The sequence below is a fragment of the Poromitra crassiceps genome (assembly GCF_964638095.1).
Source record: "Poromitra crassiceps genome assembly, chromosome: 22".
In the NCBI taxonomy this organism is placed as follows: Eukaryota; Metazoa; Chordata; class Actinopteri; order Beryciformes; family Melamphaidae; genus Poromitra; species Poromitra crassiceps.
This window is the reverse complement of record NC_139647.1, coordinates 20,475,568-20,491,132: the sequence shown is the minus strand read 5'-3', so window position 1 is coordinate 20,491,132 and position 15,565 is coordinate 20,475,568. Positions and strand designations below refer to the sequence as shown.

At 41.5% G+C, this 15,565-nt stretch overlaps 1 protein-coding gene across 1 annotated transcript in view; it reads right to left on the bottom strand.

The window, feature by feature from the left end:
• xpo1b (exportin 1 b) overlaps window positions 1-11,598 on the bottom strand; it is a 30,772-nt gene extending 19,174 nt beyond the window's left edge. Inside the window, exons 1-9 of the mRNA XM_083657973.1 lie at window positions 11,470-11,598; window positions 10,285-10,386; window positions 7,584-7,656; window positions 5,772-5,833; window positions 4,736-4,780; window positions 1,416-1,597; window positions 772-820; window positions 537-656; window positions 14-142 (exon numbers count right to left, since the gene is read on the bottom strand). Coding sequence (XP_083514099.1) covers window positions 14-142; window positions 537-656; window positions 772-820; window positions 1,416-1,597; window positions 4,736-4,780; window positions 5,772-5,833; window positions 7,584-7,656; window positions 10,285-10,386; window positions 11,470-11,595 — 888 coding nt within the window. The 5' untranslated portion in view covers window positions 11,596-11,598. The remainder of the gene's footprint in view (window positions 1-13; window positions 143-536; window positions 657-771; window positions 821-1,415; window positions 1,598-4,735; window positions 4,781-5,771; window positions 5,834-7,583; window positions 7,657-10,284; window positions 10,387-11,469) is intronic.
• Window positions 11,599-15,565: the final 3,967 nt, after the last annotated feature.

Below are 15,565 nucleotides of genomic sequence, written 5' to 3'. Positions count from 1 at the left end.
CCTCCGTGCCCACCTGTTTTAACTGACACATCGTCAGGGTGAAGAGGGTGACAAACTGTTCCTCGTACTGGCTGACGCTCACGCCGGCAATTTCTGTCAGGCACTTCAGTGTCACGTTGCGGAACATGGGCACGTTCAAGAACTGGTGAAACAACACAAAACAGAATCTGGGTTAAAGACGGTTTTGTTGCACAATTTCTGTCCGTCTTTGTAGTGGCATTTTGAATCTTTCTTGGGCATTATATATTATATTATATCTTCAGCATTACTAACAAAGCAATGTGGGAGGTTTTGTTTTGCAAACACCATTCTGACTCAGACAACAGTCCTACAATTAAAGCAAACATAACCCAACAGACTACACACACGCACGCACGCGCACACACACACACACACACACACACACACACACACACACACACACACACACACACACACACACACACACACACACACACACACACACACACACACACACACACACACACACACACACACACACACACACACACACACACACACACACACACACACACCTTATAGACCAATGTGCTGATCAGTTTGGTTTCAAAAATGTAGCCCAGAGGAATCCAGTTGAGAAAACGTAGGAGGGTCTCCAGAGTGGCGTGGACCAGTGGGGCATTCTGGGAATTCTCCTAAGGCGCAACCAACGACAAGACAAACAGCTGATGGCCACATACAGGTAAGATAAAAGACTACAAAAAAGATGGTATAATCCTTGTAACAGGGAAGAGGTGGGGATTCACATACCATAACAAACTGGCAAAGCTGGAATATCTGGGAGAACTCATTGCACATGCTGAAAGAAAGATAGAAAGATATTATGGAGAGTTGACAAATGCCTCTAGCGCACATTTTGATACTAGAAATGTTAAAGATATCTTCCTGCTTTTGAGAGAAGAGAATATCTTTTTTTTTCCAGAGAGGTCACACTGTGTCCTGCACTGTGTGCACGATCATGTTCTCCTTGTGTGTCAGTATTAAGATTCCACTCCAAAAGGAAAATTCAGCTCCATTTCAACCATTGATGTTAACAGAGCCAAATTTTTACAACTCCAAAAATCTAATTACGGTAGTAAAATTTAAAACTAAAATAAATAAATAAATAAATAAAGCAATATTGTTGAGGAATACAGGAGATGACGTGGAAAATGGCCGACTTTAGAGCTCAATGCAATCATTTGGCTACAAAACACATTATGCGAACTCGCTCTGTGCTAGGTGGTCCTATGAACTTCACTAACATGGGAGTGAGCAGATAATGACACAATTTTCATTTTGGGGAGAACTATTCCTTTGACTTGGTATCATTTTGTCTCTGCAGCAATCAATGTCACCGTAACAAATTAATTATACTTCACAATTAAAGTTTGAGTAGGGCGCAGCGAGCTGACCTGTCTTTGAGGTGCTTGGCCTTGACCTGGGTCATCTGGCCACTGGAGAAGTCGAAGACCTCTTCACTGAGCAGCTTGAGGATGATCATGTTGTTCTGACAGAGGCTCTCGCTGGTGCGACTCGCCCCCACGATGTCACTGATGAAGGTAGGCCAGTGCTTCGGCCACTCCTGCTTCAGGATCTACGGACAGAGGAGGGCACACGCGTCGCTGTCACACGGCTTCTCACAAAGGAAGACGTGCACCAAAAGTGACAGATTTAGAGGAACGAAAAATAAGTTGAGCATGATATGGGAGTCCAAATGAAAATGACAATTCCTACTTTCAATCTCAATTTGCTCATATTCCCTGTATCTGCATTATTAGGAAGTCTGTGACCATGAACATACTAGAGATGGCCGCAAGTCCTCGGGTGCTCAAGTATTCATTTGGACGTTCCATCAACGTTTATACCATTCGAGTTTGAGTACTTTTCTTTCCAAAATATGGAAGTATGAAATGTGTCATAAGGCTTTTCTGTCCGCTCTGTCGAGAGGTTGAGAATCAAGTCTCCAACTGCGTCGCTTAAGAAGTCGAGGCTGTCGTCCCTCGTGGCCTGTGCCAAATATAGCCGGGATCTCAAGAACCTAACTCTCATATAAAACTCAATGACTGACGATATTCTAACGTTTGATTGGATTTTGATTTGGATCTCTTTGAGCACATTGGATAATCTTCCAAGAGTCCACATTGAAAACATACAGCATACAAGGTGGCCAGAGATTATTTTGTTGATCAAGTACAGGACGGCTGGCACTTTACCAATTTCTAAAGTCAAATATTGGTAGGATTCAGCATTTTCTTGGGGGCAATGGTACATTTATGACTGCCACTGAAATATTGGTATACAATATGGTGTACTCTACCTCTATTGTGGGCCATCACTTCCGGTCTATGTTGCTGATTAAAAAAATTGCTACATCAATAATGACTAGAAATATTGTATCTTTTAACAGTGTTTCCGAACTCGCCATCTTCGGCTGCTCGGAGTCCTCTTTGCTCCTCCCAACGGCCGTGCAGCAATCTCTGACACAGGGGATGACTGTTGCCAAGAAACTAATTCTGAAGGAATGGAAGTCCTCCTCTCCACCTTCTTTTCAGCTGTGGCTGACAGACATGGTCTCAATTATACGTATGGAGAGAGAGACTCGGGTTGCAGAGGACCAATTCATTGCGGATTTTTTTTGTTATCCGGGACCCGTTCCTGATCTATTTTGATCAGGCTAAAAATGATAATCGACTTTCTTTTGGACCACTTGTAGTGGCTCCCTTGCACAGTATTTTTTTTGTAAGTACACAAGCATTTTCTATGACTGGTAGCACCACTTTGTAGCATTATAATCTTGAATGTATATATACATGTATGTATTTTTTTTTTTATGTTCTCAAAATGTAAAATAAAATATTGAAAAAAGAACAAGAAAACAGTGTTTCCATAAGCAACTACACTGCCTCCTTCCAGTTCTCCCCACTTCAGGATCATCTTCCTTCTCATTATGAAGCCATCATGTTGGATTATTTTGACGTTAATATGTTGGAGACTCAGGTGTGCCATTTTCTTAATGACCTGTTATAACAACTAAGTGCTCTGCGACTTTTCACCAGGACTTGTCAGCGCTTCTCCATAGTCGGTAGTTTTCCGCTGCCCTTCAGTCAATCTGAGTTGCCAGTCTAAACTGGCTAGAACTGGTCAAGTTAGAGCAGAACTCCCGACTCTGTTGTATTTACGACACTTTGACTCAGACGTTTTGTTGAAACGGTACCATCTCTGTGCTGAGACTGGATCTTTTATTGCAGTCAGTGTCAGGAGAGAATGCATCAATCTCCTTGCACGCTGCAATACAAAGCTTTGCAGCGTAGCCTAATCCTGTCTCAAGTGTACCGTCTCAAGACTGTGACTTCAACTATTTTATATAACAAGGTTCTTACTGTCTATCCAATCTAGCAAGAGATTGTAAATAAGGGCTCTAACATCATGACTTGACCTCAACCCGGACTGACACACCAACAGAAAACAATAACTAAGACCACTAAGACTTCTATTTCTAAACCATAATGTAATGAATCTCTTTTACCCCTTTTCTTTCTTTCTTTTTTCTCAAGCTGATCATTAACACTTTCAGTGCCACGGCCCTTGGGCAAAAGGTTGCTTGCTGTGCCAAATAGGCCGCAATGCATTTTAAAACAGTCATATAATTTTTTTAATAATTACTATGTAAACACTGAACACGCACAAATAACGATGAGACTCTCTTCTATCACCTGCAAAAAAAAGTTTATTGATCCCATTTTCCGTTCTTTAGTTATGAGCCGGAGAAGATAGCTCGATTGAACGAAAAACATACCTTTTTTTCTACGAGCTGAGATAATGAGCCTTTTGTGAAATTAAACATTTCAAGCACATCTCTGACTCTGAAGCGAATTTTCTGATGTCTGGGTCTGTCTGGGTGAAGTGTATGCTGCTCTGCTGCTCTCCGTGCTCCCCCCCCCCCCCCCCCTCAACTGCACACGCCTCCTGGGTGTGTCTTATGTGTCTGGTGGCTCTCAGTCTCTGCTGAGTTTGCTGCGCACACACAGTGAATGGTGCGCGACATTCAGCTTTTTGGTTCCGCGTGTGTTTGTCACGGGCTGGCATGCTTCCAGTTCGGAATAATAATGCTGATTATGTGAATGTGCTGTTGCAGCGTACATGGAAGTGCTCAGTTGTGACAGCGGATGCTGCTGCTGGGGGCACAGCTGGCGTTGTGCTCGTTTATGGAGGCACGTCGATGCATACGGACGGATGCGATGCGATTTCCTCATTTTGCCCAGTGACTATTTCTGTGTGTTTGGCTCCTTTTTCTCTGATCAGGAGAGTGCTGTCGCCACCTAATGGGTTTGTAAAATAGGTTATCGACCTCCAATAGCTACAATATTGTTAGAGGCGACGTAAGAAGCTTAGGTCGACACCCCCCCGTCAAAAAAACAATTTGGAGTTATGACGCCATTTGGCGTCGCTGGCACTGTACGGTAAATTTCTAATGACGCCATATGGCGTCGCTGGCACTGAACGTGTTAAATATCACCAAAACAGAGAATTCCATCGATGCAAAATGGTTTCTATATTAATTGTGTTACTACTATTCTTTAAAAAAAAAAGTACAATAGTTTGTTTTAATTGCTGTAATATACGATATCAATCATCTAAGAGTTGCGTGCTGTCACTTGTCTGAAGCGTTAGGAGATTTTGGAGTTGTTTTGGAAGAAAATTCTTCCATTGCTCAATGATATCAAAGGCTTACCTGAACGAGGATCATGTTCAGCTTCCCAATGTACACCTTTTCTTTCTGAAAGTTAAAAAATTAATAAAAATAAACAAGGGAGAATTTAATCGATCTGTTTTATACTGTCTCACAATTTCCGTGCACGGCGAACCTGTCAAAGCCTCACAAATACCATTATTCATTTCATCACATCAAACCTCATGGCCTTCATTCTGATCAAAGCTTTAACCAATTGAGTTGAGTTGAGTTTATTTTTTTCTCGAAACAATCAACCATATAAAATACAATAAAAAGGATAAAACACAAAACACAAAACAAACATTTGAATGTAACAAATCTCCTCAAAAAAGCAAAACGTTCGAGAAGGAGCAGAAGGAAGCAAATGCTTTTGCATTTTTGAATTTCATTCAGAAAATAGTAAAACATGTTCAAAATGTATCAATATGAGGAGAGAATTTATAGAAAATACAGCAATTACATCAAACAGACATTTAACGTTAACATCCTATCCATTTGTCTACATCAAATTCCCCAATACAATGTATCCTAAGATCACACCATACACCAAAGTCACTTCTGAGGGAGCACTGAGAAGACTTTTTGTTAAAATTGTCAGTACACTACACACCAATGCTGTATTTCAGGGGTGGCCAAACTACGGCTTGCGGGCCAACTGCGGCCCGCTGCCCATTTTTAAGTGGCCCGCCATGAATTTCGCTAAAGTCGCCCACCCCCAAAATAAATGGTGGGCCACTTAAAAACGGCGGTCGGGGTATTAAAGTATAACCCGTGTTCCCATTTCAAACCAAAAGGGAGCATGTCAGAGCATCAAAGTTGCCATTTCCTGCTGCAGCTCCTTCATAATAAAAGCTTTCTGCTGACAAACTAACAGGACGCTTTTTTTGTGAAGTATATAGTAAGTGGAAATGTGTTTATCGCTAGCTACCTTCATTAGCGGACACAATTAGCGACGTGTTGGTGGACGACAACATTTGGGATATTTGGAGCTACCCCTTCAATTCAGTTTTGATTTCAAGTCATGATTTCAACTCACCTCCACGTTTGTTGCGTCTGACGAAGTCTTGATAATGAGACCGACAACATACTTTTTAATACCTGCAAGCAAATGAAGAGAGCAGCAGTGAGGCTGTTAGCCTGCAGCGAGGAGAAGCTGCAGTCTAAACACATCCTGAAATGACAGGTCGCCTGGGGACACGCTCCTCACTGACCCTAGCAGTCTGCTGGCACACAACTAGCTGAATCTGCCAATTCCATCCCAGTACGCCGGTGCTTTAACAAAATTGCACTTCTCCATTTATATATTCTTGTCGTTCCAGTTGTAAAACATATGGTTGGGGGTTGCAAGTTAACTGCCATTGAATTTCTATGGGGCAGGCAAAATTGCAAATAATTCAGTGGAAGTTGCATTTCCCCCTATTGTTGTCAAGGACAAAGTCTTATGTCATACTAGTGGTGGGGTGTAGTGGGCGGAGCCGGAATGAAGGCAATAGGGGTTTGGCTTGAACAAAAGTCAGGCATCTAGAATTGGGGAAGTCTGAGGTCAATAAAAATAAATAAATAAATAAATAAATAAATAAATAAATAAATAAATAAATTGAGCAAAATTTTAAAAATGGGAAAAAATGGACGGGTATATGATCAGCTGCTTTGTAAAACATGACCAGTTTCACTTAAGAATTATTGGTTTATTGGCGAATGATCAAAAACTCGAGTAAAAACTGTAAACCTATTTGTCCCAGTCTTTATGATTCTCTTCTGGTTAAAAAGTGTAGAGAAGGTCTTAAACAGCAGGTGGCAACAAAGGACAATGAATTTAGGTCAAACAGGGATGTTGAAATGGGACAAATTAGAATTGGCAAAAAGGCAACAAAATAACACGGAGGTTTTAAATATCTTAAAACCTTACATTTTGTATTCTATGCAGCGAGTAACCTCTGTCCACCACTACCCAGATGATATTATCATTTTGAAAGTTACTTTTCAAACAACTCCTGCACGTTGTTACAATAATGATATGTAATGTAACAAAACAATAATGATAAATGACAATCCACAATGTTTCCAAGCAGAAACTTGATTTTACATCTTAAAGGAACACTCCGCCCATTTTCAACCAGCTTTGTATCATTAGAACATCAGTAGTATATCAGAAAACTGTAAACTGTTTTGAAGTCTGTCATTTAATTTGACAGTTATTGAGTGTTAAAGTGTGGACCAGTGACATCACTGGTCCACACTAACTCAAATGAATAACCCATTAACTCAAATCAACTCTCAATAACTGTCAAACATTCTGTCATTCATCTAGTTTGACAGTTATTGAGAGTTGATTTGAGTTAATGAGTTATTAATTTGAGTTAGTGTGGACCAGTGATGTCACTGGTCCACACTTTAACACTCAATAACTGTCAAATTAAATGACAGACTTCAAAACAGTTTACAGTTTTCTGATATACTACTGATGTTCTAATGATACAAAGCTGGTTGAAAATGGGCGGAGTGTTCCTTTAAAAGCAAGGTAAGCCAGCACAGACAACCAGTGTTCCTCTACTTCCCCGACGATGCCATTCAAAAAGCTTTTGAAATCAGTGTTGGCTTGTTTTGGTTGTTTTCCCCCTCTTAGAAAAGCGCTACAGTGCAGAATCCCTCCATTCTGCAGCAGGCCAGTGGGAGCCAGCCGAGCAGAAAACAAACCCGGCATGCTTAGTGGGGGAATACGGCTCAACTTGGCAACCGCACGTCACAACAGTTACGAGGAGGAGCCAGCGAACACTGCCACAACTCAAAGCAATCTTGTGACTGGTGGTATCAAGTGTGAAAAATATGCCATGGAGAAAAAGCCTACCGTCACATTGATTCCTGGGAAGAATCTTCCATCTTGTTTTGATAACCGTTTCCAGAATCTGAAGAGCATAGTACTGTAACGTGCAAGGACAGAGGAGCGTTAGGATCAGGCCATTACCATAACTGAATAACAAGCATTGTGTACTTTTTAATACACACCAAAACATGAATTGGACTTCGGCCTGTAATAACTTCTTTCATCTCTAAATTGGACTGGACTGAACCACATCTTTCATGCAGATTTTGTAGCATCATTCGCTTTTAGTTCATATTTTTTAAATTATTATTATTATTATTATTATTATCATCTCTACAAGCAATAAGCTGGACAGGAATGCTGCAGAAACCCTGCTGTTTCTCCCAGCATCACACCAGAAAGCAAAAGACAGCAGAGGAATGAACCAATCAGCTGAGAGGTGCTTCGGCATCTGATTGGTCCAAGTCTGAGTCTAATGGTCTACTAGGGTGGAGATGTAAACCTGGTCTATATTAAATGTTCCTTCACCAAGCCTAGAGGAACCGTCTTGACTCCGTTTCTCCTAACACTGCTTAACACGGATTATGGTTCAATCAAAATCCAAGTCCAACACAGAGCGGGCCTAAATTAGATCAAGTCCTGGTGTCCGCTTTAACTGGTGTGTCTCATAAGGAACAGCAAGACCAACCACAGGTAGAGTCCTATATTAAATGTTGAGTGCTCTCTATAGTCAAGCATAATAACAATATATAGATATATATATATAGATATATATTTTTTAAGTTAGTGTACTGATCTACTGGTTACTTCAACTGACTGTATTTCAGCTGTAGGGATCATCGATTCAAGAGTAGAATCATTCTGGAAAAACAATGAATGAGATGCATTAGAGGATGTTATTGAAGCGGAGGGGGTTGCTAGGCGACGGATGCTGGGAAGATTAAAAGGTGAAATCCCTTAACTGGCAACCTGTCTGCACACTGATAACAGGTGTCACTTGTAGCGCGCAGTGCACGAAAAACACCACAAGAGGAGTATAGAAAGAGAGGAGCTGTCAAGCGGGAGAATCGCCCAAAAAAAAAAAGCCTCGTTTCTGCGTTGCCAAAAGCGCATCGTTAATAAAAAAAAAGTCTCGGCTGCTGAAGTTTGGTACGGAACGGAGAGGAGGAATAGGGGAGGAGGAAGAGATGCACTGTAATCAAAAAAAGGAGGAGGGAGGGGGGCGGAGCCATGATCCCTACAGGTGAAATAAGAGTCTCTCCTCCTGACTGCAGCCTGCGCCCTCCCCTCTGTCTGTCCAACCAAAACAGATGCAATAGAAAACGGGATGAACAGAATTCAGTCAAAGGGAATTTAAAAAAGGGTAGACCTTGTGGAGGCCTGCCGTCAAAGCCTAGCTGTGTCAAGGGGCACACAGGATGACACACCCCTTTTCTTCCTATTACAAGCCATAAACATAATGGAATATTATGATTAATATCAAAAAAATAGTCACAGCTTGAATTCATGACATTTCCTTCAGATGTGTTTACCATTACTGAGATGATTAAAGGAAGAAAAAAAAGCCAAATGTTATTATTTATGATCCATGTGCTTTAGAATGATGCACTTTTTAATTAAAAAAAACAAAATGAAACAAGATCAATGCAGAATTCAAGGCGTGTCGTTTACCTTCCGTTTTCCTCTCTTCCTCTAACGCTCTCTCATTGCTGCCTTTTTGATATTAATTTGAACGTATGACAAACGCTGTTGATAGATCAACTCAGACATTAGTGATAATGAATGTCAGTGTTAAGAGCAAATCGTACAGGCAAGCAAAAAAAAAAAATGAAAGGCAAATGTCACCATCGCTTTGAGGAAGTATTAGATGCACTGCGCTTTTCATCATTTCATATTGAAATACATCTACAGTGTCACTTTCCGTGATGGTACATTATTATACTAGGACACAGGATGACGATTCATCAGCTTAAATAAGTCATTTTCTTTGCTTTGTTAATAAAGTTATGAGAATCCCTGACTGCTATTGAAGACTGAATCACGGGGGTTGACTATATCGGTGCAGGGGAGGGGCATCGTGAACATTTAACTGCAGACAGTGGGGGACAGAGGACCCTACATTGAGGACAACGGATGAAAGGAGCGGGAGACTGGAGGCCGAGGCCGTTATTTTGACCTCATTTTTAAATCTCAAACATGGCCCCCGATTTCGATGTAACCGATGGGGATCGGTAGGTTTAAGAGAGGACGGGTGAGATTGAAGGAATACGTTTCCATCCAGACCCAACAGGACAGAACCTTAAGCAGGGCCTATTTGGAAGAGAAACTATCAACAACACCGGGGAGTTAACGGGCAAAGTCCACCGTCTCTCTGATAAGTTCACATCCAGTAGAATTTATTCTAGCTAAATGAAAGAGGTCCTGCGCAGCAGCTCAAGGGGGTAGAGTGTAGCACTAGCACCACCAGGACTGAGGTGTTCACTGGGGCCATGTGCGCTCGCAATGTGCACGCAGCACTCGCAGTACTGTATTGGGTGCGTTCAAGAACAACATCCACCAAATGGCATTTTTGCATCGAGACGTTCTCAGCAAACCATACCATGATTTAGTGTCGTCGTTTGGTTTTGTGTGTGTTTTTTGTTTTAGTTGGTGATAGCATACAGCTCTTCCTCAAAGCACAGAGATGTCTTTGCACCAATGCTATCTGGACTTGGAGCTAGCTTACTTTGGTGTTCATGTTCTGGGAGAACTCCAGTATGGTGTCCACTCTCGTCCAGGCGTCTGGGTGCTCCTTCAAGTGTGTCAGCACCTCTTGTGCCATTCTTTGCTGTAATGCGGGAAAAGAGCGGCACTTAATTTGAAGGCAAACAACACAAAATATAGACGGTCCCTAAAGGAGCCGTGCGTGTAGAGAGAACGTGACATGCATTTTATGGGTGGGAAAGGGATAAAGTCTATTGTAGGGCTGTCCCCGACTCAGAATTGTGAATCGGATTTGGCTGTTCAATAAGAAATATTTGACTCTTCTTTTATTATAAGACTATCTAGCAATCAGAAAATCCATTTGCATGAGTGTTGAATTGTGACTTTGTTTTACGGTATTAATAGGCTGATACTAAAATCAGACATTCAGCACCCCCGTATAATGTAGTCAGAATGGAATGATCTTTATTTCATAACCACATTTTGTGAGTATTCGACTGTGAGATTGGCAGTCGAATGAGGCTCCTTCTAGCGAATCGTTGACTATTTGGGCTCACCCCTAGTCAACTGTCTGGTTTAGTCTGTGCTGCTATGTCAATCACTAAACAAAATAGCCAAATATTGTGTGAATTTGTATATAGCACCAAATCATAACACGAGTTATCTCAAACAGATTTGTTTCACAGGTTGAACAGGAAAAAGCATAATACAACCTGTTTAGGTCAGGTGATGGGTTAAAAGTAGACTTGAAGCATGGAAGGGAAAATGTCTGACAAATATCTTGGTTGAAAGTAAATATAGGCTACTTTTACACTTATATCACAATTAGGGATGCACGATATATCGGCAATCATATCGGTATCGGCCGATGTTACAATGTTAATATCGGTTATCGGTATCAAACAAAATTGTCACATTGAGAGGAAACAATCTGTGATTTATGTTCTTTTCCAAATGTTTTGGGAATAAAGAAATGCTTTACTTTTTTAATTCACAGTGTTTATGTTTACATGTGTTTTTCACTATGTGCAAGATATTAAATGTGTTTTTATACAGATCACATTGACATCGGTAAATATCGGTTATCGGCCATAACAGCAATATATCGGTTATCGTATCGGCCAATATTTTAATATCGGTGCATCCCTAATCACAATGTACTAATGTTATAATCTTGTGATTTTTTTTAATCTGCTTCACTAGTTACCTGTGGTCCCACCCCATGATATAGACAGTTCACCACATTATCCAGCAGGTTGATATCCAGTTTCTGGTTGAAGTCCAGCAGCTGCTGTGCTGCATGGTCTGCTAACATTGTCATAATTGCTGGCATAGAGCTCTGCAAGCACAGGGAGGGAGGGCAGTTGTGAGAGCATAGCACATATTCAAACGGGCAAAGTCATGTGAACCGTGTGTTTAGAAACAATTCCAAACAGCTGACCATGTTACAAACATTCCCTACGCCCCGCCCCCCACCAACAACACTCATTCTAATTGGTTATGCTTGTGTTGTCACAAGCCCAACAACACGGTTCAAAAAGTGTAAAAAAAAAAGGAAAAGAAAGCTGTGTCAGTGGTTCTGTTATGCTGTGCTATATTGCACAATTTGGCAGCAAATGGCCGATACAGTGGCCTGCATCAGGAGTCAGGAGATGAACCTGGGACTCCTGCAGCAGAGATAAATTAGCAATTCATTTTCTTGACTTCTTGAGTCTTGAGAATTATCTCCCCTGTGTGGTTGGGATCAGTATACTATACTGCCACTGTCATCATGTTTAGAGAAAGCCCAGCTAAACTTTGATGTTATTGTTGATCAAGCTTTAGATCATACCATGCCGCCATACTGGCCAAAACTCAGCAGCACCTGAATAGCAAAAGTAAGTATATCATCAATGAAGCCAAAGACATCTTTCTCCATTAAACAAGCTTATATACTACTAGGTATCTCGCGCACTCAATTCCTAGGCTCGCCCTGCAGGTTGCATTATGCAGCTTGGCCGCTGTGCAGCTCGACCGCTGTGCGGGCTCACTTGCTCTTATGACATCACTGCCGCTGTGCGGGCTCACCTGCTCTTATGACATCACTGATGATGTCACAATGCCTATGACATCATCAGTGATGTCACAATGCACAATTGCTCAAGTGACATCACTGATGTCATCAGTGATTTATGACATCAGTGATTTATGACATCACTATCAGTGGGCAAAAATTGAAACAGAGAACAAACATTGCCCCTTTTATAGATAGATAGATAGATAGATAGATAGATAGATAGATAGATAGATAGATAGATAGATAGATGCACAGTGAAGGTACAGTAGTTTCAAATGTAGCCTATAATAAGCAGACAGGTTTAGCACAGACAACCCGTATGAGCCACTGGCTTCTATTAAAAGCACTATCCGTGATCATAATAAGAACGTTAACCAAGCCACGTGCCAGCGGGATATACTAGGCGACGTCACGTTGTTTACATCTGCAAGTGACAAGAGCTCACTCCTCCAGACTGACCACAGTGTGCAGCACTGCTGCTAACGGTGGATGTGTAAACTGAAACAATGAATGGGCATCGCTGTGTTGACACAACAGCGTACTTTAACTAACGTAAACAACATGCATACTTCACCAATAGCTACAATAGCTTGTTACCAAATAGCTTTTCCCCATTGACACGCTATGCTATTCACAACTATGCTTAGAAACCACTTCACACTCTCGGTTCTTGCTGGTTTAGAACATCACCTTGACAACAAGGCAACGCTCCAACCACTCCCACAACCCAAGGAGGCGATGGGCGGAAGGCGCGCAGACACCACTTTAAAACAATTGTATTTGTAATCATATCATAATGTCAATAACGCTAACGTTACATCTAACAACATTTTCAAGTCAGAGTTGTCGCTTTTATGTTTAATTCAGTTATCCATGAAATTGGTTACATAAAGGAGTTCCCCTCTCAAACTTAACTTAGCCGGATGGATGCTACTCCACAGACGCATATTCCGCACAGAAAGTTGCCGTTGGCTACTGGCTAGTGCTAAAGTACCTAGCAACACCAACTTGACATCCGCTGCTCACATCACGCACACGAGTGATGTTGCCGTGGTGGGAGAGGCACGGGCTTCATCAAAACACGGTTGGATTTGTTATTCTTATGCATTGCCGTGATTAGAAGACGCAACCTCGAGGACTTACGCATTACGTTAAGTTACAGCACCTTCTCTAAACAGCTAACGTTAATCCTTAAAAGTGCAATGTGTTACCATTGAGCTAAATGCTACTACAGCTAGCGCGAGCTATCAGTAGCTATTCGGGTATGACACTGATGCTATCCATTGCATTCTAGATTATATTTTGCAGAAGCACTGACATAATGAAAGACCGCATCACATCATAGACAAACTAAAATACTTTTAACCCCGTACAAAGGTAAACCCAAGGAATGAACGTCATAGCATGGTTGGTTTGCACTGCAACCCAGTTACCTACCTAAAGTCGGACGCTCTGACTGGGAAAAAAAAGAGTGGCGTTTGCCAAAGAAGCAACAAAATGCAGTTGTAATTCTGTATCACTGTAGATTGGAAAAAGATTTCCTATCTCTGCAACGTTGACTATAATCTCCAATTCCAGCAATGAGTGATGTCTGGCTGATAAGAGCCACTGATGTTGTGGATTCCAAAATTACAATCACGGCAAGATCTGGAATATGTCACTCCGATACATTTTACGAATCAAAATAAACCTTGATTCACAAATTTAATTCTTTACTTAAATAATTTTGCAGCGGGGCGGTATGGAGATGGTGTGCCTGCGCCTCCTCTCCTCTCTCAAGCAACTCACTCGTAACCGGTTGAAACCGGTTCAGACTGGGAGATTCCATCTCGGTTTAGTTTTCAGCCGATGGCGCCGCGGAAAGTTTGGACTGGGTTCCCGCCCCCATCGCCCTGTGATTGGCGGGATCTCTGCTGGAGACTTCCTAGTTCCTGTTCTATTGGATGATTCGGCTGTCAGTTTATTTCAATTCGCTCAAGCGCCCACGCGACTACTCCGCCCGTGGAGAAAAAGAGGGCAGACTCCCATTGCAAGAATGGACTTCTCTGATGACTCCACTTATCATAACGTCAAATAGCCCAGCCGCCACTACTATTTCATTGCTATATCGCATTCATAGTGCAAGCGTGCATTTTCGCCATTTATGTCAATGCTTTATAATATTATTCAACGCACAGTTAATAAACCACGGTTATAAAGTCATCGCGTTTTATGCATTCTATTCTATCAAGTCTCATGTCACTTCAGTGTGTGTGCTGCGACTTTTCAATGTCATATTTGCGGAAACGATCGTTTTTCATTCTTTCTGAATGGTCATAATATATAACACAGCACAGTTACCAGCCGCTTGCCTGTTGCTTGTAAGCTGGTAATTTTCCACCAGCCACGAGTGGGAGTGGTTACATGATCATGAGCGCACGGAGTTAGAAAAACGACCTGAAGGAGAATTTGTGTCCAGATTGGGGAATAATAATAATAATAAAGTGTACGGGCGGATATCAGAGCTATAAAATGTCATCAGGGCCATAGTGGGATCTAGCAGCATTATCCCGGTTTAACTCATTTGAGAAAGTGCGCACCGCAGCCGCTGTCATTGAGGATGCAAACATGACAGCGTTTTTTTCTCTCTCTCTCTCTCTCTCCCTCTCTCGCTCGCTCGCTCTGTTGTCACGTGACCCAGCGCGCTACTTGATGGAAAAATACTGGATTTGGTGTGTAGTAGAGACAGTAGACAACCTATAAAGTCATTCAGCGAGGCATTTTCGAAGGGCGTTCGAGGCTCTACCCAGCAACACTGTCCTCTCCTCGTCGCTGTATCTCTCCGAGATCCCTTCTAATCCAAATAGAAATACATAATGCACGTTGTTTGAAATGTTCTGACTTTGAATTGCTCTTAATATGGCAAAAGTCATGTCATTTAATCTTGGAGTGCATATAGGATTCTTCACTGTTTCTAAGTGGCCTTTGTTCAATGTAAAATTCAAATCTGGTAACTTAATACTTTACTTGAAGTGTTGTTGCTAGTGATCATTATAAGGTTTAATAAGGGACACATTTGCATGTGTGCATTGTGATAATTAAACTCATAAACATTATATATATATACCTTGATGTATGATAATGCAGGTCAATATGCTTTGTGTTACTGAAAATTGCATCTCATCTCAAATATCATGTGCATCATAATGTGCGGTGTGAGACTATAGGCCTCGATCTGAGCCTTTGGTTATGAACATGCAAGATTTCA